The 25,454-nt window shown below is 36.9% G+C and overlaps 1 protein-coding gene and 1 long non-coding RNA gene across 2 annotated transcripts; one reads left to right on the top strand and one right to left on the bottom strand.

The window, feature by feature from the left end:
- Positions 1-1,827: 1,827 nt before the first annotated feature.
- LOC124154510 (NADH-ubiquinone oxidoreductase 49 kDa subunit-like) lies at positions 1,828-25,404 on the bottom strand. The gene is made up of 10 exons (XM_046528300.1): positions 25,267-25,404; positions 24,855-25,089; positions 24,430-24,631; positions 24,110-24,297; positions 21,654-21,817; positions 19,225-19,344; positions 19,000-19,129; positions 17,763-17,859; positions 16,338-16,478; positions 1,828-2,098 (listed from the first exon to the last, which is right to left on the bottom strand). Exons 1-10 carry the CDS (start codon positions 25,356-25,358, stop codon positions 2,061-2,063), a joined length of 1,407 nt encoding a protein of 468 aa, XP_046384256.1. The 5' UTR covers positions 25,359-25,404; the 3' UTR covers positions 1,828-2,060.
- Positions 4,623-5,617, top strand: LOC124154520. Its single transcript, XR_006863941.1, has 3 exons — positions 4,623-4,839; positions 4,919-4,993; positions 5,089-5,617. It is a non-coding gene; the product is annotated as an uncharacterized LOC124154520 (long non-coding RNA).
- Positions 25,405-25,454: the final 50 nt, after the last annotated feature.

Here is a 25,454-nt window from a genome sequence, read left to right as displayed (position 1 = left end):
GGTCCTGCATTGAATGTGTGAAACCATATATGCTAGCCAACAAGTAAATGCTTACAAAGCTACACATGTTATCAGAAGAAAATAAGCTGTTAAAATTTCATTATCTGAGATTTTAAAATACTATGGTATCAGAGCTCTATGAGCAGATTTAAAATCTAGTTTCTCTTAATCCAGGATCCATGGTCAACTCGGATTAAGGAGGTATACAAGTGACTCAATAGTAATTCATGGTGAAGCAAAAACCCAGTACTGTTCCACAAACTTTCATTTGCTGTCAACTAGTTTCGACGGCTATAGTGTTATTATCAAGATAAACAGTGGTAATTTGCTATTGTGTCACATGGCTTGCATATGATTAGCAAAATGATGCATTGTTGGTGCTCATTTGGGTGCCCTGGGAAATCATTTAAGAGAAGCTTAGTGACCTTCCATTGGTGATTAAATGGTAAAAATATTTTAGTACATTGCATTTCATTTTGATATGTGCCTAAATTTTCCTCCAGGGCTCATTGATGTCTAAATCTCCTATGCCACGTGATACATATGACAGATACGAGCATTCACTGAAGAGTGTGGCTATCCGCCCTCTACTTCTTACTTTAAGGCCCAGACGGACTTCAATTGCTCAAGCTTATGGTGCACAGCGACTGTAATTCCATTCTTAAGATTAAGTGGTCTCAGCCCCATCTGAAAGAGGATGATACAAGGGGGTGTGTAAGGACTTATTTATGGGTTTTCTGATTTCCTCATGGGAATCCTGATTCTCCTCATACTAGATGCAGAACTATCTATAATACCAGTTATCAGTCGAACTCCATTCCTGCTGAGACTTCACCCCTACCCAGTAGAACTGCCGGTTCTTGCTGATTGCTTGGCATGCACCTGCCAGGCAGTTGTGCAATTCACAACACTTTCAAACTATTGGCAAAATACAGTGGGAGCATTCATGTTTTCCTCCCTCTCCACAGGTACATAACTAAGAGGAGCTCGCAATGCTGAGGAGTGGGTTTCAAGTCCAGTTGTAGGCCCTGGCAACAATTCCAATCCTCAGGCTGTCAAGAGAAAATTTTTGGGCTCCTTTCCTAATCCAATTGTGAGGAGTTAGGGATCTTAGCATGCGCTATCAGCCAATATACAGTGGTACCTTGAGATGAGACTGTCCAAACATACAAGATATTTGAGATATGAGCTGCCGAGCGAGCAAAGTTTTGCTTTGAAATACAAGCAAAATTTTACAAATGATGACGGTCGACTGCAATGCTGCACATGGCAAAAAAGGCAGACCAGTGAAGAGAAAAGTAATGACTGAAATTAAGCATACAGTAGTAGTATTTAAGTTTTGTGTAAGTTGCATTTAAGTGACAGAAATACAAATGCGCTTTATAAAGCAGTTTTTTTTCCTTTACATTCTCATTTATTATGTTTTTATACAATGTTTATCATTTATAAATACATTTTTTATTATTCAAAAACACGTAACAAAAACAATTGGGGTAGCATTTTTTTGGGGCTGGAACCGATTCATGGCCTTTCAATTACATAATTTCAATCTGGAAAATTACTTTGAGTTACCAGCAAGGTTACGGAACAAATTAAGCTCGTATCGTGAGGTATCAACTGTATATGCCTTCCGTTTGCATCTCATACTGACTGGCTGCATGGTGTGCAATGTGCAGCGGTATGATCAAGGATCCAGGAAAGACTCAAAATATAAATAAATTAATTAAAGATTACTCAAAAGATAAAAAGTGAAGCTGCGTTAACAACATTTTATGGAGTATGTGAGGGAAAACAAGAGCAGGAGATGAGAAAATTAAAGATCATTTCACCTTAAAAATTTTCTTAATGGCATTTTCAACAGTATGTACAAATAAAAGTTACAATCTTACAGAGCAATCAAGGTTTTACAATGCCTTCCATCACTTCTGCCAATCTAATTATTAACAAAACAAATTGCAAAATAAATTACTCTATTTTCACGGGTATACTTATTTTTCAGTAAAAAAATAAGTATACCAGGGAGTGTAACTCCTCTGGCTGATAGAGTCATCTCAGGCTCGTTAGCGATCCACTTCTCCAAACACAATATCCAACGTACCTGTAAAAAGAAGAGAGAAAATGATCTTTTGAGTGGAGAGAGGATGCATTTAATTTGCTGTTTAGTCGTTATCATTTTCATTGCCATTGGCAGCTCATGAATCTGTTAATTCATACTTCACAACACTTTAACACAATAATACACTTTGACAATAAAAATTTAAATTAAAAAAATAATAACCATAAATGAAATGCCTATTCTAGCACAGTATTGTATCCTCCACAATGTAAAATATGTACATATATCCAAGGAGAAAAATGCCTAATACGTCCAGTGGGGGAAAAAGTATCGCGAAAACTACTTATTTGTGCCACTACCAGTCTGCAAGAAAATCAGTCTCCTCTATGGTGGCAAAATATTTTTATCAAATTCCTCTTTCCACTATACAAGTTAAGGACTAATAATCCGGGGCTTGCCTGCCCCTAATATTACTCGCACTGGTCAACTGATAAGTGAAATACAGTGGAACTTGGTTAGTACGTTTCTGAAGGGACCACGAAAAATGAACGTACTAACCAGGAAAACGTACTAACGAGGAAAGTAAATAATAGCAGTCGGGGTTATTGCAATCAGTGAAAAAGTCGTCATAATTACAATTACTATCGGTAGTTCTCATAGGATCGCCTTCCTGAACTCTTTTCACATTTAAAATCAAGAAAATGAGCGCTACATTGAAAAACAATACCATGTGAATAAAAATTGCAATTTTTCATAATTTCCGAAGACGATTCCATGGCTGCTATTCTGGATAAGCGTTGCAAAAAATAGCATATGCTATTCTGCGGGTCATTATTGCAACGACCCCGTATTCTGAATGACGTGTAGTAATAATTTTGTTCGGAATAGCATCATGCTATTCCTTGCGCGAGCTATTTGGAAGCTCCGCCCCTTCCCGTATGAAAAACTTTCTGAACAGTTTGCGCAACCAATGGGGGAGAAGATATTTTATATATTTTTCTGTATTTTATGGAATATTGACTTGCAATTTCAAATAATTGCTTCATTTGCATTTAAAAATTATATTAAACCGTGGATTTATATAATACGCTTTGAAAATCTCGTTTAGGAAATCAGCTGATTGTTGTTGTTTTGATAATATCACAATGGCTTCAGACAGGTGGGTTAGGTCATAATTTTACTGTTATAATGATGATTTATCAGGCATAAATATTGAATCATTTACCTATATCCGATCGGTCCTTTATCGTGAGATATATGTTATGCGAAATAATCATTGAAAGCTAAATATGTTTGATTTTCTTCGTAATTGTCTTAGGCTTCGAAGTCTGTCTGTTCGTTGCATGTCAAAATAAATATGTACCAACTTTTATTGCTTTGATCGTGACGATATAGCTTTACTGTATGGACTAGGAGCTTTCGTTTTTAATACTAACTTTATATTATATGACTCCCTAATTTCAGTATTCAATCTCTGTTTAGGAACTGAAGTAGGTGGAAACGTCACAGCTGTGCTTTCATGTATTACGATGGAATAGTATCGATATTTCAGCTGCAGATTTGGAAAAAGCAGAGGGAGGTGATGGTGAATTTGAGGATGATGGAACAGCTGTGAAAAAGTGAATCTAGCGATAGTGAATCGTGTGGAAAGTGCTGTTGTGTCAGTTATCATTGTTTTCGTATCAGCTGATTTTAATGTGTAACTGAAATTTTTATAGACCCTGAACTGTGCCGATATACTAAAAATTAATTGTGTGAATAACTTGCTTGGCTATAGAGGAAACAATTTGTATTGAATTCCACATGATATGTATTGCGTTTATGATGTACATGAATATTCCATTAAACGTTTGTGGTGAATCATATTTGTTCGGAAACTTTATTGGTGTTCGGAGAAATCCTTTGTTTTCAAGCAAGTAATTCAAGTCGACTGCCCCTGTTATAATTTAGTAAATTTTAAGTTTTAATTGTAGAAGGTAGCGAATAGTGGGGAAAATAATTTCGACGCGTTGCATGTATTTGTATATACTGTCCAACTGAGGAAATGAACGGCTGATCAAAGTATATGGTATTATTATGGTAATATATGGTTTTCATTGAAAGCTATAACAATTATTATATTTGGCGAGTTAGTGTGTTAACACAAGCTTGAAATTTTTCAAGAATAGACCTCATAGCCTACATTGAGGATATTTTTAGTAGCAAGTCAAGTGATGAAATAAAATTATGAGTTGTACATATGAATAAAACACGGAAAATTTGGGCTAATCGTAGTAATTCTTTGCATTAATTGTTATTGTTTTCGTACTGTCGATGAAGCAAGCTTGTGCTTCATATATTAAGCTCGAATGTTAATTTCTAACCAATTCACTTAACTAGTTAAATATTCATCACTTATGCTACTATTATTTAATTAAAATAAAGCTGATATCATTTTATTTTTGGCTATTATTCCATTTTTCATTACTGATTATGTTACTTTAACCTCAGAAAAACAATCCGACATCGCAATGCGCACGTTTTCAGGGTTGCAATACCGAATTACTCGGCATCGAAGACGAGTTTTAGAGATTGGAGAGAGGGATAACCTCAGAAAGCAACCTGATAACAGCGCCACCTCCGTTTGCCAATCGCCGTTTGCTCTTCAACTGTTTCCCCGCCGATTGTTCTTCAACTATTTTCCCGCGCGCAGTTGCCGAGTGTTGCTGTTGGTTGAGTGTGCTACAGACCCCGCGGTTGCCGAGTTGGTTGTGTTGTTGTTGCTGCAAACCACGTGCGTCGTGGTACGTTGATAAATCGTGTAATGAATACATTTCCTCTGTGAATAGATTCGTTGTACTTAAGCTATCTTATTTTTCGCAGCATCGCCCATTCATCATTTGGTCCGTGACTATCTGCTGATTTGGTCCGTGACTATTTGCTGATTTTCTGTTCTTGGTAAGTGGTTCCCACTATATTTACTGATTATATGATTTCAAGTCGTCCTTTCCAAAGATTCCGTTTATTTATCCCTCTACGTTATCTCGTTTCAGATTGGTACCCCAAATTTTATTTTGCCCTGTTTTCCCCTCGATAAGTAGCCGTTTTCTTGGTAAGTAAATGCATAATCAAATATCCTCAAGCGGGGAGCAACAGTATTTTTCCTTTTTATTGCCAGATTTCTCCTCTGATGTTTGGTTCCTGACCCACCGATGGCTAGTTAAGTAGTAGACTACATCGTGTACAAGCTCTGCTTCGCCTTGAAGCCATTTCATTGATACTTTCTATGTTATCTCAGTTTTTTACAGTTACGTTTTTTTATTTTATCATGCTATCATATCTTGTTTCAGATTTCCATCCCCATTGTCTTCGCCTCTTCGTGTAGCCTTTTGTTCCCGTTTTTCCTTCCGTATTGTATAATTTCTTTTGGTAAGTAATTCCACTACATACAAAATATTTGGCTTTGGTGTGTTGACTAAGCATTGCATATTGTTTGGTGTTTTGGGTGAGAACTTTCAGTGAGTATTGTGTATTTAGGAGATAAATTTCATTCTCAGTGACTATAATTTGCTTAATAATAACTTGCCGCAGGTATATCTGTAGCAGATATACCGTATGATTAGTTTGTTAATATTAATTATGAATTTAATTATACTCTCGGCACATATTTTCAGTTGTGATTATGAAGTTTTGCCTAAATTGTCACTCATCAATCTTTCAGTGTAGTACTGATTAAATTTATGACTTCTCTGTGACAGTTTGACCATGGCTGCACCTGGATTACTAGTAATTAGTGATTCCCAGTGGAAGTATGCCGTTCCTGAAGTACAGGAGTTTGGTGAATTTGATGTCAGTGTGATACCCGTATCTGGGATGCAAGTTCACCAGGTGGATTCAACAATGTTGTTGGCCACTGAATTTTTTAATGACACGGTTGTCCATTTGGGCACCAATAATTTGATATGTGGTGAGTTTACCATTGGTATTTGTTTTCTTTGGGTGTATTTCTGTGTTGAGATTATTCTGTTAGATTTTACAACAACCCTATGTACAGGTGAGACACCGGAGAGAGTAGTAGAGCACCAGCAGGAACTGTTGACGAGGATTCGCCTGAGGAATCCAAAGGTGCGGCTTTTCCTCTCTAGTGTGTTGAAGAGGAGGGTGAATTACTTCAAATCGTGGACGTTACAGCGAAACCTGTATATAGAGGAGATGAATTTGAAGATTGACAAATTAAACATGCTTATGAAGCAACTGGCTTTGAGGTAATTCATACATTTAGTCAGGGCTGTTCTTAAACATGTGTTCCTAACTGTATTGTTTGTTATACCTAACTTTGCTTTTGGCAGGATGAATGTGGTCTTCATAGACAACTGGCGGGAGTTCGAGGCCCAGAGTCAGGATCCCTTTGAGTTCTTCTTGGGAAGGGATGGCCTTCACCTGAGTAGGCGTGGTTTAAGGGTGCTCACAGGTAATGTCTATCGTGCTTGCCTCCAAGCGAGGAGGGATTACCCTCGTTCTCTTGCCTGCCTACCACCTGCACCCTCTCCTGCCTCTTCCCCTGCGCCATCTCCTGCCTCTTCCCCAGCACCCTCCCCTGCCTCTTCCTCTGCTCCCTCTCCTGGCCACCATCCTTTACCTTCCCCTTCGTTTTCTGATGGCGCTGGCATGAATGCTTCTCTACCTTCTTTTTCTTACTCTGATGCTCTTTGTAGTAACTTGCCCCTTCATAATGATTTAATGCAAGTCTCCAGTTTTCAGCCTTCTGTAAGACCTCTTCACCTTCCTTCTGTAACTAGAACCAATGCTTCTTCATATTCTTCTCCGCCTCTTAGTCCTTCATCTTCTACTCCCTCGTGCTTTAAGTTTACCACCGTGACTAGGAGAGGCAATCATCACTGTAATAAACCTAAAATAGTTCCAAAGCATAGTAGCTCATTCAAAATTCCCTTAAATAACCGGTGGTCTTCTCTGTCCTCTTTGAATGACTCCTTCATGCCTTCTTTTTCTTCAGTAGCAAACTGTACAAAAAAACAGTCTTGTATCAAGAAAAAATCAATCTCTCCTAAAATGTTTCCATCTTCAGCATTCTGCCGCCCATCCTCATTGCCTTTAATATCTGATGTTCGTAACACCAACAAAGATGGGACTACTAAAGAATTCCCTGCCAGACTTTGCAGGCAAATTGGTTTCAAGTTGAAAAATCCTCTTACTGATAGATTAACTATAAAAATTCAAAACGGTGGCTCATCAGAGGGAAAACTTGATATTCATTCAACTTTATATCCAAGAAAGTGTCCTAACTGCAATAAAGTGTATGCCAATAAATCTTCATTTTGTCACCATAAAGCCACTTGTCTGAGGATTGAGAAAAGTGATAGTAATATTTCCTATCCTAGAGTGTGCCAAATATGCCTGGTGTCATATTCTAACAAGTGTAACTATAGTAGGCATAAGAAAACCTGTAACGAAAAGTCACAATATATTGTATGTCCTCATGATGGGTGTAATGTTAAATTTCAAAGCCACTCCATCCTGATTTCAGAAATCTCCATCCTGACTCCATCCTGACTCCATCCTGTTACAGAAATTTTCCTCATGCTGCTACAGATACCAATATGTTCGTTGAATCATTTCATAATAAGTTGAAAAGCCACTATCTGAACAGAAAAGTAAATAGGCGCCTTGATGATTTAATTCAGGTGCTTCTTACCATTCATAAAACTGTCCATTTAGGTTTAGCATATAAAAGAATGAGTAAGAAGCCTCCATTAGGATTTCAAAACTCCTATAATAATGACCACATGAAAGGATTGAAAATTTCCGATGATGAAATTTTTTCAACATCCGATGAAAATGTCTGGCATGTTAAATCTCAAAATGACCAATCTACAATATACACGGTGGAAAATATATCCCAGAATTGTCTCTACCCTGACTTGTGTTTTATAAGGTGTAATGAGTTTTCATGCCAGGACCTTTGTTGCCACTTATATACATGCTCTTGTCCTAACAACTATGCTCTTTGTAAACATGTACATAAGGTTCATTCATTTGTTGTCCGAAATAGACCTACTCCTGCACCTATGCATGAAACAATCCTAAATTTTCCTCCAGATAAACTGTTTAAGAGTGTTTCCACCTCTAAGGATTGCAAATTAGAGCACATTAATGTACAACACAGTCATGCCATTGGTCAACACCTGGATAAATTGAAAATCTTAAGCCAGCAGTGCTCTCCTGTATTATTTCCCTACATTAGCAAATCATTAAAGCTGCTGGTGGAGACGTGTCAGGGTGCCATTGAATGCAACCAAAGCAATTCCACTTTGGGGACATTATCAGCACATGATGTACCTCCAAATGCCAAACTCAGCCCTCAGCTGAAGTTACATCCTGCTATTAAGAAGAGAAGGCCCATGGTTAATCTATTTAAAAGACCTGGTTATGTCCGAAGGAAAGATATAAAAATATCACTTTTATCTAATGAGGTGAGCAGCTTCACTGAGCCAATTGTAGATGTTGCCAGTCTATCAATGGAAGTTTGCAAGGTTGGTTCATTCTCTGTCAAAATGTATGAATTGAAGTCCTTAGATTTTCTAATACCACCGGAGGAAGTCAGTGCAATTCGTAAAGTCTTCCCTGATTTTAAGAGAGGTTGGCTGTATGACACGATCATTGCAGCTTTCTTGTGGAAAATTGCTGAGTCTGTCCCTTCAGTTTTTTCAGTGGATCCAGTTATTTCTCAATATGTCACTGGAAAAATCTCTCAATCCCGGCCAATGGCAATCTTTGGTAAATCTGACCTTTCCTGTGTTACTAGAATAGTCATTCCCCTCAATGTTTGCAACTCACACTGGATGCTTATTGTTGCTTTGCCATTAGAAAGGAAATTAGAATTCTATGACCCTGCTGCAGATGTTATTCACCACACTAATAATTTCGCCATTCAAAGATGGATTAAAGTGCTTAGTGTCTCATTTGGATGCACTGAAAGGGATTGGGAAGTGTCATCGCCAGAGCATTTTAAGCAGAGAGACAGTCATAACTGTGGAGTTTTCATTTGTTGGTATGCTGAAAGAATAATACAGGGAAGGTTGATCAAAGAGCCATTTGATGCAGACAAGTATAGGAAGTATATGTTTGACATGATAACAGTACTGGACAATTGATTTATTTACTATGTATATTATTTACCATGAGTTACGTGTCACTTTGTGTGTTGACTGCATGTTATATTTTTCATTTTCTTCTTCTCTTCAACTTCTCTGTGCCATACTTGTCACTGCTTTTCTGTAAATAAGTCCCTCCTTTCCACGCTTTCCTATTTCATTTCTGCTGTTATGTTTCTTTGAATTTTTTCTTAAGTTTATATATTTTATAATTGTTATTTGTTATATTTTATTTATGGTATTTTATAATTGTTATTGGTTATATTTTATTTATTGTATTTATAATTGTTATTGGCTATATTTTATTTATTTTACTATATATAATTGTTATAATACCTCATGTTGAAAATTCTCACGTTGTTTTATCAGAGAAATACTCAAATACATAATATATTTGCTAGTAATTTATCCTCCCTCTTAGAGATGCCAAAAAAGTTAGTGTAAAACTCCATTAATCATTTGTTTGTGAACTTTCTAACCAATTATTTCCTTTTTTCATGATTTTTCCTGCCCGAGTTTACATACGAGAAAGGGGGCTGTCTTCCGACCTGTCAATGCTATGCTCATCTACCTACCAGAAAGACTTCTATTATGTGAAAGTATTGGGAGAAAGACCATTTAGTTAATGAATTCACAGACAGTGATGTAATAGTGACGACTCTCAATCCGACAAGGCTTCACATTGACTATTTTGAATTTGATTGAATATTTTGTGAGCGCAATTTGAGTGCACATATGTAAATAATAGAATAGTTACTGACGCGTGGCATTTCGCCACCAGAATCACTTTTAAAGCAGCCTTTGGTGGTCCAAAGCCCACATGAAAAATGCTGATGGGAATTGATTAAAATAGTTACTGTTAATTGATTACCTTCGGAAAGAATTTGTAATTATGGCTTTTTTTCTCTGATGCAAGTACATAATTATTCAATATTATGTGTGATGTTTTATTATTGCTATAATAATTTTTTTAGCATGTTGATGATGTGTGAATCAAATGATGTTTTTACAAGGCCGTAATAAATTGTGTATTTTATTGTACCTGATGTTCTCATTTTCCTTTGAGGTCTCCATTTAAGCCTAAGCATCCATATCTGTATGCATATTGCATGATTAATTTACCATTTCTTGGATAGGTTTTGTAAGCAGATTATACATTTCACTTTCAAATTGTTGCGATTGCAGGGTTACCACTGTATAAGATTGGTTGCTGGTGAATAATGACATCATGTCATCATGGTTATCTCTGTTATAGTAGAAGTTTTGTCATCATTGATTATTGAAACATTACAACTAGTCATTCTGTTAATGCTTCTTACTGGGGCATGCTTTACAGTATCATCTTAACAGAATTCTGGGTGTTGTCATCAATGGTGGCATTTAGTAGGTATACATGTATTTCATTCTTAAATTCATGTGCACACCACTAAACCTTAGTATATACCTTCAAGGGATTAATTCCTGATCTTTGGGGGATGATTGGTATAATTAGAATTCAGCAGTGCTGTACTTGGGCCGGTACGGACAGGTACGGCGTACCCCCTAAAATCCAAACTCGTCATAAGCGTACCGGTTAAACTATCTTTTTAAATCTGTAAAAAATAGACTCACTCTAAATTGTCCAATGGATTTCTGAATAAGTGATTTTTGGTGAGTACCGCCTACATTTTTTCCCAACTACAGCACTGGAATTCAGTATGTGAAAGTGACAGCTAATGTGAGAAGGCAGGTAAGTTATAAGAGCAATGTTGCCTGGTACCTGTCATATTTTATTCAACCGATGAAGCAACATTTATCTAAAATGAATGGCTCACAAGTATCACGGTAATGAGTTCTTAAATACGCATTTCTTTCAATTATTTGACAGTCGTAGGGACTGTTCCCTGTTCTGCCAACAAAGGTTGCTTTTGAGGTTATCACTGTGCATCGGAACGCTGTTTAAGGTTTTGTCCAACTTTATTTCATCTAATCTTTCGTCAATAAACTATTTGTTTACAAAAGACTGTTTCGTTTTCATCCTACATGCCTTACTGTTATTTTAGATACCAAATATATATCATTTAAATAACACATAAGTTAAAACGTTTAGTAAACATGGGTTGCTCTTGAGGTTATCCCAGTCCTTCGAAATGAGTTGTAGCACTGTGCTTGTATTTATTTTATTCAGCCGATGAAGCAACATTTATCTAAAATGAATGGCTCACAAGTATCACGGTAATGAGTTCTTAAATACGCATTTCTTTCAATTATTTGACAGTCGTAGGGACTGTTCCCTGTTCTGCCAACAAAGGTTGCTTTTGAGGTTATCACTGTGCATCGGAACGCTGTTTAAGGTTTTGTCCAACTTTATTTCATCTAATCTTTCGTCAATAAACTATTTGTTTACAAAAGACTGTTTCGTTTTCATCCTACATGCCTTACTGTTATTTTAGATACCAAATATATATCATTTAAATAACACATAAGTTAAAACGTTTAGTAAACATGGGTTGCTCTTGAGGTTATCCCAGTCCTTCGAAATGAGTTGTAGCACTGTGCTTGTATTTATTTTATTCAACCGATGAAGCAACATTTATCTAAAATGAATGGCTCACAAGTATCACGGTAATGAGTTCTTAAATACGCATTTCTTTCAATTATTTGACAGTCGTAGGGACTGTTCCCGGTTCTGCCAACAAAGGTTGCTTTTGAGGTTATCATTGTGCATCGGAACGCTGTTCAAGATTTTGTCCAACTTTATTTCGTCTAATCTTTCGTCATTAAACTATTTGTTTACAAAAGACTGTTTCGTTTTAATCCTTAACGCCTTACTGTTATTTTAGATACCAAATATATATCATTTGAATAACACATAAGTTAATGTGTTTAGTAAACATGGGTTGCTCTTGAGGTTATCCCAGTCCATCGAAGTGAGTTGTTGCACTACGTTTTTGTTTATTTTATTCAGCCGATGAAGCAACATTTATCTAAAATGAATGGCTCACAAGTATCACGGTAATGAGTTCATAAATACGCATTTCTTTCAATTATTTGACAGTCGTAGGGACTGTTCCCTGTTCTGCCAACAAAGGTTGCTTTTGAGGTTATCACTGTGCATCGGAACGCTGTTTAAGGTTTTGTCCAACTTTATTTCATCTAATCTTTCGTCAATAAACTATTTGTTTACAAAAGACTGTTTCGTTTTCATCCTACATGCCTTACTGTTATTTTAGATACCAAATATATATCATTTAAATAACACATAAGTTAAAACGTTTAGTAAACATGGGTTGCTCTTGAGGTTATCCCAGTCCTTCGAAATGAGTTGTAGCACTGTGCTTGTATTTATTTTATTCAGCCGATGAAGCAACATTTATCTAAAATGAATGGCTCACAAGTATCACGGTAATGAGTTCTTAAATACGCATTTCTTTCAATTATTTGACAGTCGTAGGGACTGTTCCCTGTTCTGCCAACAAAGGTTGCTTTTGAGGTTATCACTGTGCATCGGAACGCTGTTTAAGGTTTTGTCCAACTTTATTTCATCTAATCTTTCGTCAATAAACTATTTGTTTACAAAAGACTGTTTCGTTTTCATCCTACATGCCTTACTGTTATTTTAGATACCAAATATATATCATTTAAATAACACATAAGTTAAAACGTTTAGTAAACATGGGTTGCTCTTGAGGTTATCCCAATCCTTCGAAATGAGTTGTAGCACTGTGCTTGTATTTATTTTATTCAACCGATGAAGCAACATTTATCTAAAATGAATGGCTCACAAGTATCACGGTAATGAGTTCTTAAATACGCATTTCTTTCAATTATTTGACAGTCGTAGGGACTGTTCCCGGTTCTGCCAACAAAGGTTGCTTTTGAGGTTATCATTGTGCATCGGAACGCTGTTCAAGATTTTGTCCAACTTTATTTCGTCTAATCTTTCGTCATTAAACTATTTGTTTACAAAAGACTGTTTCGTTTTAATCCTTAACGCCTTACTGTTATTTTAGATACCAAATATATATCATTTGAATAACACATAAGTTAATGTGTTTAGTAAACATGGGTTGCTCTTGAGGTTATCCCAGTCCATCGAAATGAGTTGTTGCACTACGTTTTTGTTTATTTTATTCAGCCGATGAAGCAACATTTATCTAAAACGAATGGCTCTCAAGTATCACGGTAATGCTCATTTCATATACAGTAAACATATTAACTTATATTACTTCATATATAGTAAACATATTAACTTATATGTATAAATCTATGCAAAGAAATATCCCAATTTTTTTGCGGTTACATATGTCATATATTACAACACTTTCCAATCCTGTTTTCCTTTAAAACTACATCTCTTCATTTTCACTTAATTTTTAACTTCGCGGCGTTTTGTGCCTCTTTGCGCATTTCGCCATGACAGGTTGCTTTCTGAGGTTATCCCTCTCTCCAATAAGAAGGACTCATCGAAGACCGCGTAATATTATAGCAAGCCTACCGGTTGCAATTCGCCGTTCAGAATAGTGAATTGCTACGGGCCTATGCTATTCTGAGAAATACGTCTTCCGGTGTAGTAAAAACACGAATTGCAACCGTTCTGAATACCAAATAGCATAGGCGTTGCAATACGCTATATTATAGCAACATCGGTTGCAATATCGAAGAATAGCATAATGCTATTCCATCCAGAATAGCAGCCCATGATTACGGCGTCTATCTCCCGTGATTTATCCTATATACATTTACAGAACGAGGACGAGTGAAGCTCAGACAAGTCATTTTTCTTTCTCACAGCGTACTCGGAGAATATAACAACAACCCGGAGTAAGTCAACTGGTTTTTTAAACATCATAAAAATTGGGCAAAATTATATTGACTTTCAAATTACGGCAACAGCCGTAGACATTCGCTTCTGGAATGATACCATTTCGATTGTAAAATCGATCGATATATCGACTGATGACACGCAAGATTATAAGATTACGACGTAATTTCAAGAAAATTTTATATTAGACAGTTGAAATTTACTTTCAAAATTTGTCTAATGTCGTCTGCTTTCGTTCCGAGATCAAGTATTTTTAAGCTAAGCTTCGCGTGGAGATCCAGAGCATCGTCTGCTCCCGCAACAGTAGTCAAGTAAATACGCACGACGTCGAGTTTATGGAGCAGTACTGCTTTAGATAATGTGGGAATTGTCTAATACCGTTAAGACTCATTTCTTCATCATGATAACTCGTGCAATAGCAACAATTGCCCACTCACGAACTTTGTGCGCAGCAGTGGGCACTCCCAAGCGCTCCAAAGGCAACAGAAGGTGAGGAGCTCGGGGTGGGGAAAATTGGGGCTTCTTATTGGCTGTAGTTTTTCGTAGTCAGACATTCCTGAAAAATGGGCGCATTTTATTTTTCATCACGTCACAAGAATTCAGAAATGCATTTGGATAAATTACGGTAGAAGAAAGAGATGTGGAATGAATGGAAGAATGTTAATGGCTAATAATAATAAATTAAATCATGAATTCAGACGCTTGCGACCCTTCAGAAGACACTAGAGAACGAATTGCGGGTTGCGTCACGGCAAGCAATTGAGCGTACTAACCAGGAAAGCGCAATTTTTTCAAACGTACTAACCAAATTCTTTTACCTGTATTTTGTTCGGATGGTACCGGGACCGAGGGAAATCGCCGTACTAAGGAGGAAAACGTACTAAGGAGGAACGTACTAACCAAGTTCCACTGTATTGGATAAACCTTATCCAATGCCTCTGAAATTGTCTATTTAACTCTCAAGATGAAAATTCTAGGGATACCTCCTCCATTCCAATTATTTTCTCCATATTAAGCACCTTATCTTTCACTTGGACAAGATCCAACTATCCACAGACATTTAAACTTTCAGGAACCATCACTAATTACACTCTGGACAGGCTGGCTTCTTATATTGAAGTCTCCAGACTCGTAAGGTTTAACCCTCGGCTACGGTAGCCAGATGGTCTTCCACTCTGTGCAGGACAATTTGCCAAGGTGGTCTTTTTCTGTACGGAGGGGTAGAGCAGGCAAAAGATCCCACGGGCCTCACCCACAAAGAGTCAGATAAGTGGAGTTAGGGAAATTTTGTTCAATTATTTCATCAGCTAATAAGTACCAAATACAACCCGAAGTTTGACCTTACTTTTCTGTTTCATTACATACCAAACACCAAAGAAATCAGTTGATATTTACCCACATTGGTTTAAAATCTTTTATGCCTCTATGGACATTGTAAGTGGTACCTAGGGCGGTCTAGGGTATAGTGGTACCCAAAGCGGGCCTGCAAAGGTAACACACCTGAGGGCCGGGAACCAAGTATGAGACTTTTACGCCCGTGCTGCCGCAGTAGGGGAAGGAAAGAGGAAGGAAAATGGAAAGGAGGCGTCGCTGAATTGTAAGTCCGACAACACCTCCAGGGTAGGGATAGGGAAACCTCATGCCGTCATCAGGTGATCAGGGCCACAATTAGTGAAACCATAATTTAATTTTTTTACAGAAAGGAAAGATGTTTTTCAGTAAGGCCAGGTCTCTACTAGTACTGCAAGGGAATGGAATGCAATCCCTAACAAGGGAGAGATGGGCTGGTTTGAGTAAGAAAGGATGGTTGCCAATTGTCCCATTCGTGAGAGAGAGAGAGAGTTTGGGCCATAAAGATAAGAAGGGCTTGGGAGAGCTGATAAGAAGAGATGGTCGTACATTGAAAATGGTTTTTCCCTCAGTGACTGGTACACACTTGTACGAGAATGTTTCCGTCAGCTGAAGGGTTAATAGAGAAAGATGATAAGACATATTTGAATTCCCCTCATTGGAATTTGGCCTAGGAATAACATGCCATCAGAGAGGAAACTGATTTTCTTGCAGACTGATACTTGCAGCACAAATTTTGTTTGGTACTACTTTCCCTCATCGTACATGGACAACCAAACAAGGTAAGGAATATATGGGTGCGACCCATTGCTTCAATATGACAAAGCCAAAAGGAGAACCCTTTCTAAACACTCTGAATAATTAATATTATAAAAACTAATGAAAAGTCTCTCGTATCCCTGCAATTTGAATCTCTTCAATAAAGATTTGCTTAAATTATATACTATATATGTATAGGAATAGTTTAAATGCATACCAATGATGGCAACAATATCAGCCAGCATCAAATTCCTGCCCATCTTGTCCAGAGCAGCAAGATGAGCAAATCCTGGAGCCTTAATCTTGCACCTGTAAGGCTTGGTGCCACCATCAGACACGAGATACACACCAAACTCACCTGAAATACACACACGAATAGACATTGAATGGATTAGCAAGTACATTGCCACCACAATTCTAAGAAAATCTACCATCATGTAATAAAAAGCACTTCACATGAAATGCTTAAAACTACTTATTCACCCTGAACTTAAATTTCATTTTTCACTCTGAAATTTAATTTTATAATAAACACCTTCCTCAGCAACAAGAATGTAAAACCATCTAAGTTTGACAAAGAAGCAAACTTTGTTTTTAAAAAATGCCAACACACATTAGATTTCAAAGAATACAAAAAGTGCCTCACATACAACTGCTTCATGACAAATAAGTAACCAACGGTGAAATTCTAAGGCTGTGTTCATGCAATCTGAATTTTTCCCATTAGCCATGGACAGCATTGCATCATTTTATAGATGGGAGGGCAGATCAGAAAAATTGAGCAATTGAGATTCCAGAGCAAACTCAAGTTGATACATATTCCATTCTCATCAATAATGCTTTATATCAACAACCTGAACATGATACATACATATTTTCTTGTTTCATCAAAGAAACACTGCAACTGAATTCAGAAACTGCTTACTACCTATTTCTGAATAAAATTATTTCAAATTTTACGGAGCAGTAACTAATACAGTAAAACCTTTTTACATTGTAATGGAGGGGACCAAAATGTGATGTATGGAGGTTCACTATAGAGAGGTTTCAGTGATATGCACCATTTTTTCATATCCCTCCGAAATGAGAGGCACTACTGTCTTTTAAACCATTATATTTTTGTGTTTAAACAAACATGCATGCATTAGTGAACATGCATTCATTATTTAATAATTATAGAAAGTGAGCGCTATCGCATGATTTTTACCATGATTTGAGAGAAAACGATGTGGTCCCTCTTAATTTAACAGTCACTTAAAATGATTAGGATAGTGGAGGTTTTACGAGATAAAGAGGTTCACTACAAAAAGGTTTGCCTATAAATTTACATGTAAATCTGATGGGATCATAAGGGTGGTATGAAGTATGGAGGTTCACGATGTAAAGAGGTTCACTATATATAGGTTTTACCATATTTTTTTGTTTCATCAAAGAAACACTGCAACTGATTTCAGCAACTGCTTACAACCTATTTCCCAATAAAATGATTTCAAATTTTACGGAGCAGTAACTAATAATTGTGGAAACACAAGAAAAGATGCAGAGACAATAATCCAGCCTCCAATGAGTACTGCTGAGAACTTTTCAGGGCATCTATAAGTATCAATTGATTATTGTTCAGGGATTAACTAGAGAACCATACCCTTGGGTGCTTCAATAGCTGTGTAAGTAGCTCCAGCTGGCACTTGATATCCTTGGCTGAAGAGCTTGAAGTGATGGATTAATGCCTCCATGGAAGTCTGAGGAGGAGAAAAATGCATTGAAAATGATTAGCAGGGGGGTATGTGGGAATAAACTTCTCTTTAAAATAATCTTCAAGCATACTAAATGTCATAGGTACAGTGGAACCTTAGTTGAACAATCTTCAGTTGTGTGCCGAAAGTGGGTTTACCTGGCATAAATACATGCACTTATATGGAAATTCCCTCTCAATTGTATAACCTTCAGTTTACAACTATCCCAGTTGTAAGATGCAAATATACAAACTACACTTACCAATTTATAAATAAATCAACCATAGTTACACAACGCTGCTTATCTGCTGACAGAAATGCCATATAATACGATGCATGTTTTTTTTTTTCAAATTGTTATTTTTAAATTTATTTCTAAACCCCATATCTTATAATTGAATTTTATTCCCACATTATTTTCGGTATCCTGTTTTGGAGTTCCTCTCCCCATGCTACTGAAATCTTCAAAATTCAGAAGCTCATTATAAGGCTGATGTGCAATGCCCCCCTGCATGATGCACCTTGTCTTCCACTTTTTAAAAAACTGTGTATCCTGCCACTTTCATGCATATATCTCTATGCCATTAGTATGCATGTAAAAAATAACATTCTTCAGTATACATCAAATGACCTATACCACGGCCAAAACACTAGAACTTGTAAAGATCAAAAATTTATCACGACTCAAAATACTGCCCTAGGTCCAAAACCTATGGGCCTGAAGATTTTTAATGGGTTGCCTCCAGAGGTGAAAAATGACAGTAGGACTTCCATCTTTAATAAGAAACTACTGAAGTTTCTGAAAAAAAACTATTTTATTTGGTTAATGATCTTCTGCATTTGTAACACATAATTTATATACTCCAATTTAATTTTTATTATGTATCTAAATTGACGTGTCCTATATTTGTACTTTGTGCACAATCTACAGATCTATGGACAAATAAAAAATACTATTATTATATCTACATTGTTTGTCATTTAGGTTTATCTACAAAATTGTGGTAACTAGGCTTCCCAAAGCAAGATCTCATTTTCACCATGTTCTCACTTGCACGACTTGTATTCCTTTGGCTCCCTAGTATTTTGCAACTGAGGTTCCACTATGATTATTTAATTTCAAAATGAACGCCAAGATATTCTGACCTTCATTTCACCCCTGCTGGGAGTCGTAATTTTGGCATCATCCGTTCTCACATCTCCAGCGGGCATGTCGTTCAGACACTGGTTAATAATCCTCAAAGACTGCCTCATCTCTTCCATTCTTATTAAGTATCTGTAAGATAGAATGAAATAATTGCATAATTGATCAGTTGAAAAATTCTTATATATATATATATATATATATATATATTTTCACATTTTACTAACCTATCATAGCAATCTCCATTAACTCCGACTGGGACATCAAAATCAACAAGATGGTACGCGTCGTATGGCTGAGATTTGCGAAGATCCCATTTGATGCCAGAACCACGCAGCATGACGCCACTAAAAATTGAGAAAGTAGCATTAATCGGATGGATTATCACTGGACAAATCTGATTAAAACCTTTAAGAGTTGAATTACAAGTGATTACAACAATGAAACCTAGACTCTAAGGGACTTTTACCCTCAAAAAGGGATATAATCAGCTAATTTTTAACGGAGTAGCAATTATAATTAATGAGCAAATTTTTTCAAATAATATCAACGAATCGAATATACAGCTCTCACTTCCTGCCACTGAAGTCAAGTTGCCTAATTTCTTTACAGTAGACTCTCGTTAATATGAACAACGTTATTATGAAGTTCCCCTTATTACAAATATAATCATTGGTCCCAACGAGAAGGCCTATCCAATCCATAGTAAAAGAAACATTATTACGAAATTACGAACCTCAGTTCCGGTCCCGGTAGTTACAAAATGAAGTTTATTATGAAGTTCTGTGAAAAAGCAATGGCATTTAGATGGATATACACTACACTACGTTATCATCATTGATTTACACTTAAGTTCTCTTCTTATAGTGTGCCCAGGAGCATCAATTATGGTTCTTTCTTCAGTAGGAGATACTTCAATATGCACGTATTATCATATACATAGTAAACTTCTTTCCCATGGAATTATGGTGACCCACTCATTAATGCTCGTAAATTGGGCATACAGTTAGTCCTCTTCCTACACACATTGGATTTACGAACTTACATAGGTACAAGTATTCGGAAAATTCAAGCACGCCTGAAATTTCAAATTTGGCACTTTCGGAGATTGCCGATGCGACACGACGAGGCGTAGAGGAACTCGCACTTTGGGCATATCTGAACAAAGTATCATTGAATCCGGTGTGAAGTCAGGAACTGTTCAGTATTTCCCCATTCTTTCTTCCTGCGCACAGCGATTTTTTTCGGCTCCGGCTACGTTGCAAGCTAGATCAGTTCGCCACAATCGTGAGTTAACACGCAATTTTGATACAGTGTTGCATTCTGCAGGATAACCACTCTCCTAGATGCCTTGTATAGGTTTATCAACTTACAGGCAAGGTCTCGGATTGCATCTTCTTCGTATATCGAGAACTTGCGCATAATTTTATCGCGTATACCATACACTTGACTCTGAAGATTATAAGCGGGAGATTGAAGAGACAAGAAATTTTGACAAAGTATGTTTTTTTTTCTTTGATGATTCCTAGAAGAAACGTTCATACGAACTTCGTTATTACGAACCTCCGGTTTTTCGGTCCCGTGAACTTCATAATACATAAGGAGAGTCTACTGTATTTACAAAAACGAAATAGAATTTGTATTTTGTACATTTTTCTTAAACAATATTTTGCCATATTGCTACTATAAAGACATATACGGCCCCATGAAGACGTTACACCAGCAGCAGGCATCAGGTGCATTCCAAAATTCACTGGCAGTAAGTACTTACAGGGGTTCACCTATTTTCATAACACATCGACCATGTTGCTTAATAACACATCATACTCACTATAATGGAACATGATGGACATAATTCTGTGTATACTGAGCAAAAATTTCCATAGTGGTGTTTAAACAAACCCCTCAAAAAATAATTTTTTGTGCTAACTTGATAGCGTAGTTCACTCATGATATCTGGAACCATTCATTGCACGCTGTCATACAGTTGATTAACCATAACATTCAGCTGCTGGATTTAAATGCCCAGCAGCCACATATCACTGCCACGTTTTATTTCAACACTAGAGCATTAGTGGGTCCGTATGGGCAGGCCAGGCATTTAAAGGTCAATGTACAATATTGACACCACAATACATTTACACTACAAATAAATCTGATTCTTTAAAGAATGTAATTCCTATCATATTCCTAGGATGAATTTATATCAAAGAGCAGACTACAAATATCTTGTCGAAATAAAAAGTCTTGTATACCTTTCAACTGTGACAATTAAAATCCCACAGAGATGAGTAAAACTTGCATTACGGCGAGCTAGTTCAATCAGTTGGTGCTCTTGTGTTGCAGTCGCTATCCAAATGGAAGGTAATTACAAATGACATCAAAGAAACTGCCACCATGACACAAGGTAAAAAATGCTTGGCACAATTTATCTCAGATTTTACATCATTCCTCAAGACTTCAAATTGGGAGAACCAAGAGCCTTTCACTTCTTCCTTTAGTCATGGAAATACTATTGCAAAAAGGCATGCTTGAATTAAATGTTGGTTAAGAGAAACATGAAAACGTGCTAAAATTAAATTTCAGTCAGGAGAGTAAAACATTATGTCAGTTAAATTCAGAGAGAACTAGAGTAGGGAAGGAACCTATAACATACCTGCAGCCATAATCAATAGCATCCTGGGCAGAAATAATACCTATGTCCTTTGTTCGTTGAACCCAGAGTCGATTATTGGTAACAACATCTTCTACCTCATCCAAGCGCTCAGCAAATTTGGATGCAAATTCATAAATATCATCAAGAAGTCCAATAGGCATATCCTAAGAAAGAAACAAGAGTAAAAATTAACATTGAACACATCATCACAACTGACCTCCACAAGGAGCAGGATAAGAATGGTGGTTACAAAATTTTAATTCATTCATATGTGCTGTGAAACTATTATTTCATCTATAATTTCTAAATTTTACTTATTTCCTCCTAATAAATAGATAAATCTCTTTAATTTTTTATAATATCACAACTTTTATTGAAATAAATTCAAGGGCTATAGTGCTTTCATACCATTCAGGACAAATTTGAAAAAAGGTGGGATAGCAAATACCGTTAAAATTCCAGCGGTTGCTTCCTCATTTACTATACAAGGAGTTGTAGCGACCCAACATTCACTTACATTCCTAAAATATAAAATCAATGGCAATATCATTCCATTCAGTTGGAGCTCTTACAAGTGTTCAAGCTGGGGTAAGCCTAAACCTCAACTATCAATCTATTACTTTTGGCTAGTGCTTTCTACGTGATTTAAACAATCAAAATGGCAAAAACAAGCAAAACTGGAAAATGCCAAAACAATGCTACATTCAAATGGAATATTTATTTACTGATGTTACTTCATGTCACATGTTTCATCATATACAAACCGGTAGATATTTTCCCTAGCTCAAATAGCTAGAGTTGCAGCTCCTAGTAAATACAAGGCTAGGCTGAAGAGACCAAAATACAGACTTCTGAAAGACAAGCAGGAGCGTGTTGAATATCTCAACCTTGTTGTCAAATTTATGTATTTGCAATTATTTCCTCCAAAACTGTGGTACGTATACTCATTATTTCATATATTTCCTTTTGGTCTCATAAATGGTATATTTCAGATCAGTTCCTTGTTTGCATTCAGAATGCTGGTTTGAGTTTCAGAAGCATTCACTTAAACATTAAGATGGAAGAGGTGTATCTTTTAGGTCACATACAAGTAAGAACATTTTCATAAAACAATTTGGCTCCGTATGTACTTGCTTGTCCAGCCTACATTTTTGACCAAATGTAAGAAGGAAAAAAACAGGACATTTTTCACATTACTTGAACACATGCATGTACCAATCCCTCAAACATATGTATTAAAAAAATTGGTAGATTAAAAGCTACTGGAAAATTTCCACAAATAGATACCTAAATATACTTCAAGTATGGTTTCAATACATTTTGCATCACCTTCAGGTGACTTCTTCATAACAATACCGTTGAGGGGAAACAAGTAGGAGTGAGACTGAAAGGAAAGAGGAGGGCGGAAAAAGGATGTGGAGGTGTAGGGGAAGAACAAGAGAGGACCACTGTGTCTCGCTGAATTTACTTCGAGTCTACTGAATAGAGCACATAGAACAAAGGGTCCACTGTGCCAGCCAACAATTAAGAGATCACCCAGAGAGACTTATGTCCTTACTGGATCCCAGCAGGTCCTTAATGGGTACCTATATCTCAAACACCTTGGGGCTGCATGTAAGGCGAGCTTGGGTGCCTGTAATGGGTCCTCTTAACAGAGAGACGTTACCATTGCAGGTGGGTTGTTGCAATTGACAGAGTTCGAAATACCCAGAAGGTGCAGATGTCTCATTATGTAACCAACTAGACAATAGCTTAAGTTATGTGGCACAAAATTGCAGAACGCTAACAAAAGCAAAATAAAAAATTGCATTTTCCTTTCTTTGATGGAGGAGGCTGACTTGAAACCGGCAATCGATCATGCTGCAGTGCTTGTTAAGGGGAAACAGACATTATGAAGCTGTAAAGGCCTGGTAACATGGTACTTCACCCATACGAGTTAACATCTAAATGAATGTAAAAATGCACCACATTACCACTTCACTTGTGCAAATGCATGAACAGTAATCAGAACCAGTTCTAATTTGGTTCATGAAATCACGCATTTTCCTTACCAGCCCACCGAAACTGTTTAAATTTCATTGCATCTAGACATTAACTCAGATGGATGAATGTAACGTGTAACCAGTCATTTTAAATACATAAAGATATCCATTGACATATTATAGGGGGCAATTATTACTAGTGGGTGAAGTATTTTACTCCTGATTGAAGGGCTACCACTACCACTTCTTAAGAGGGGGAAGCCTTTTGAAATTCCACAATAAAGACCCATGGAAAGAAACTGGCAACCCTAGCCTAAATTAATGAAACCTCATGGCCAAGTCCAAATTGAGCTTTACCCACATTTATCCAATTTAAGAGTTGAAACACTGAGTAAGTTATTAAAGTTTCAATCCGAATATAAATACCTGTCAATGATTATCACCAACCATTGTGGGACCTGTACTACTACATACCAGTGAAACTCCTCCTGGTCGGACGTAAGCTGCATGCATTCGGGCACCAGAAACTCTTTCATAAAATTCCATCATCTTTTCACGCTCCTCAAAGAGCCAAAAGAATGGTGTAATTCCACCAATATCCAATATATGGCACCCAACGGCCAGTATATGGTTCAGTATTCTTGTGATTTCTCCAAAGAGCACTAAGAAACAAATTTTCACTCATTAATGAACTCTAATCTACAGCTTCCAAGGAAGAAACATCAAGGCAATCGTAATCATACTTAAAAGAATGGACCATGCCAACAAAATTTTCAATATTAAAATAAACTTACCCCTAATGTACTTGGCTCGAAGAGGGACATCAATGTTAAGTAGCTTTTCAACAGCCAAAGAAAAGCACTGCTCATTGCACATCATGGATACGTAGTCAAGTCGATCGAAGTACGGTAAGGCTTGAGTGTAGGTTTTATACTCAATTAGTTTCTCAGTACCTCGGTGCAACAAACCAATGTGAGGATCGGACCTCATCACCGTCTGAAAATAAGAAAAGAGAAACAGAATGTGTAGCAGGAAATTAAGTAATAATTTCGTGACTTAAAACGATTTCTCACTGCGATGAGATTACGTAAGAGTAACTTTAATTCTGAACATACTATATTAACTGCAAGCGTGTAATTTTAAGCATAAACCGTACGCAATTAGGGAATTCCGCCTAAATCACATTCTAAAGATTGCATTTATATGGCTATTCACTTGCCTCTCCATCAAGTTCCAACACTAATCTAAGCACTCCGTGAGCAGCTGGATGCTGTGGCCCAAAGTTGAGAGTCATGTTCCGGACTTTTTTCTCCACAGGGGCTATTTTTGAATTCCATGCTGGCATTTTCCACTGTGATGTGACTTCATCAGGAAACATCACAGGCCCTGAGAACTGCTTTACATATTCAGGATCAGGGTACCACTTCTTTGCACCGCGCCGATTTTGAGATGAACTAATGGTTAAATTACATAAAAAAATCGTTGTTATCACACTTGACGATGATACTGAAAACAATTTTCGGCTACAGAATAGGAATTGTTATGACTGTGAGCTGGGTTACGACAAGCATAAAAAGAGTACACCTGTGATATTCTCTATCCATTTATAATATATTTACAATAATGCTTACTTAAATGCGTATAAAGGAGCAACATTCTGCAGTAACTTCCCACCGACAGAGGAAGATGATTTCCTTATTGCAGCAGTTACTAAATTTGCCATTACTATTTTCGTTGTCGGTGGTCCGCAGAAAACAATACAGCAACGATGAGCACATTTATTTCCCACTTTTCACTGTAGATGGCGTGTACTACGTTA

Source organism: Ischnura elegans, chromosome 2 (assembly GCF_921293095.1).
Source record: "Ischnura elegans chromosome 2, ioIscEleg1.1, whole genome shotgun sequence".
In the NCBI taxonomy this organism is placed as follows: Eukaryota; Metazoa; Arthropoda; class Insecta; order Odonata; family Coenagrionidae; genus Ischnura; species Ischnura elegans.
Note: the sequence above shows the minus strand (reverse complement) of the source record. Positions and strands in the feature narration are given on the sequence as shown.

Bases quoted from the DNA above. Each gene is read 5' to 3' on its own strand.
- LOC124154510 (XM_046528300.1), bottom strand. From the start codon at position 25,358: ATGGCAAATTTAGTAACTGCTGCAATAAGGAAATCATCTTCCTCTGTC. The intron at 25,090-25,266 runs GTAAGCATTATT...TTTAACCATTAG, and splicing joins GCTCCTTTATACGCATTTAA to TTCATCTCAAAATCGGCGCG. The intron at 19,130-19,224 runs GTTAGTAAAATG...TCTATCTTACAG, and splicing joins AATGGAGATTGCTATGATAG to ATACTTAATAAGAATGGAAG.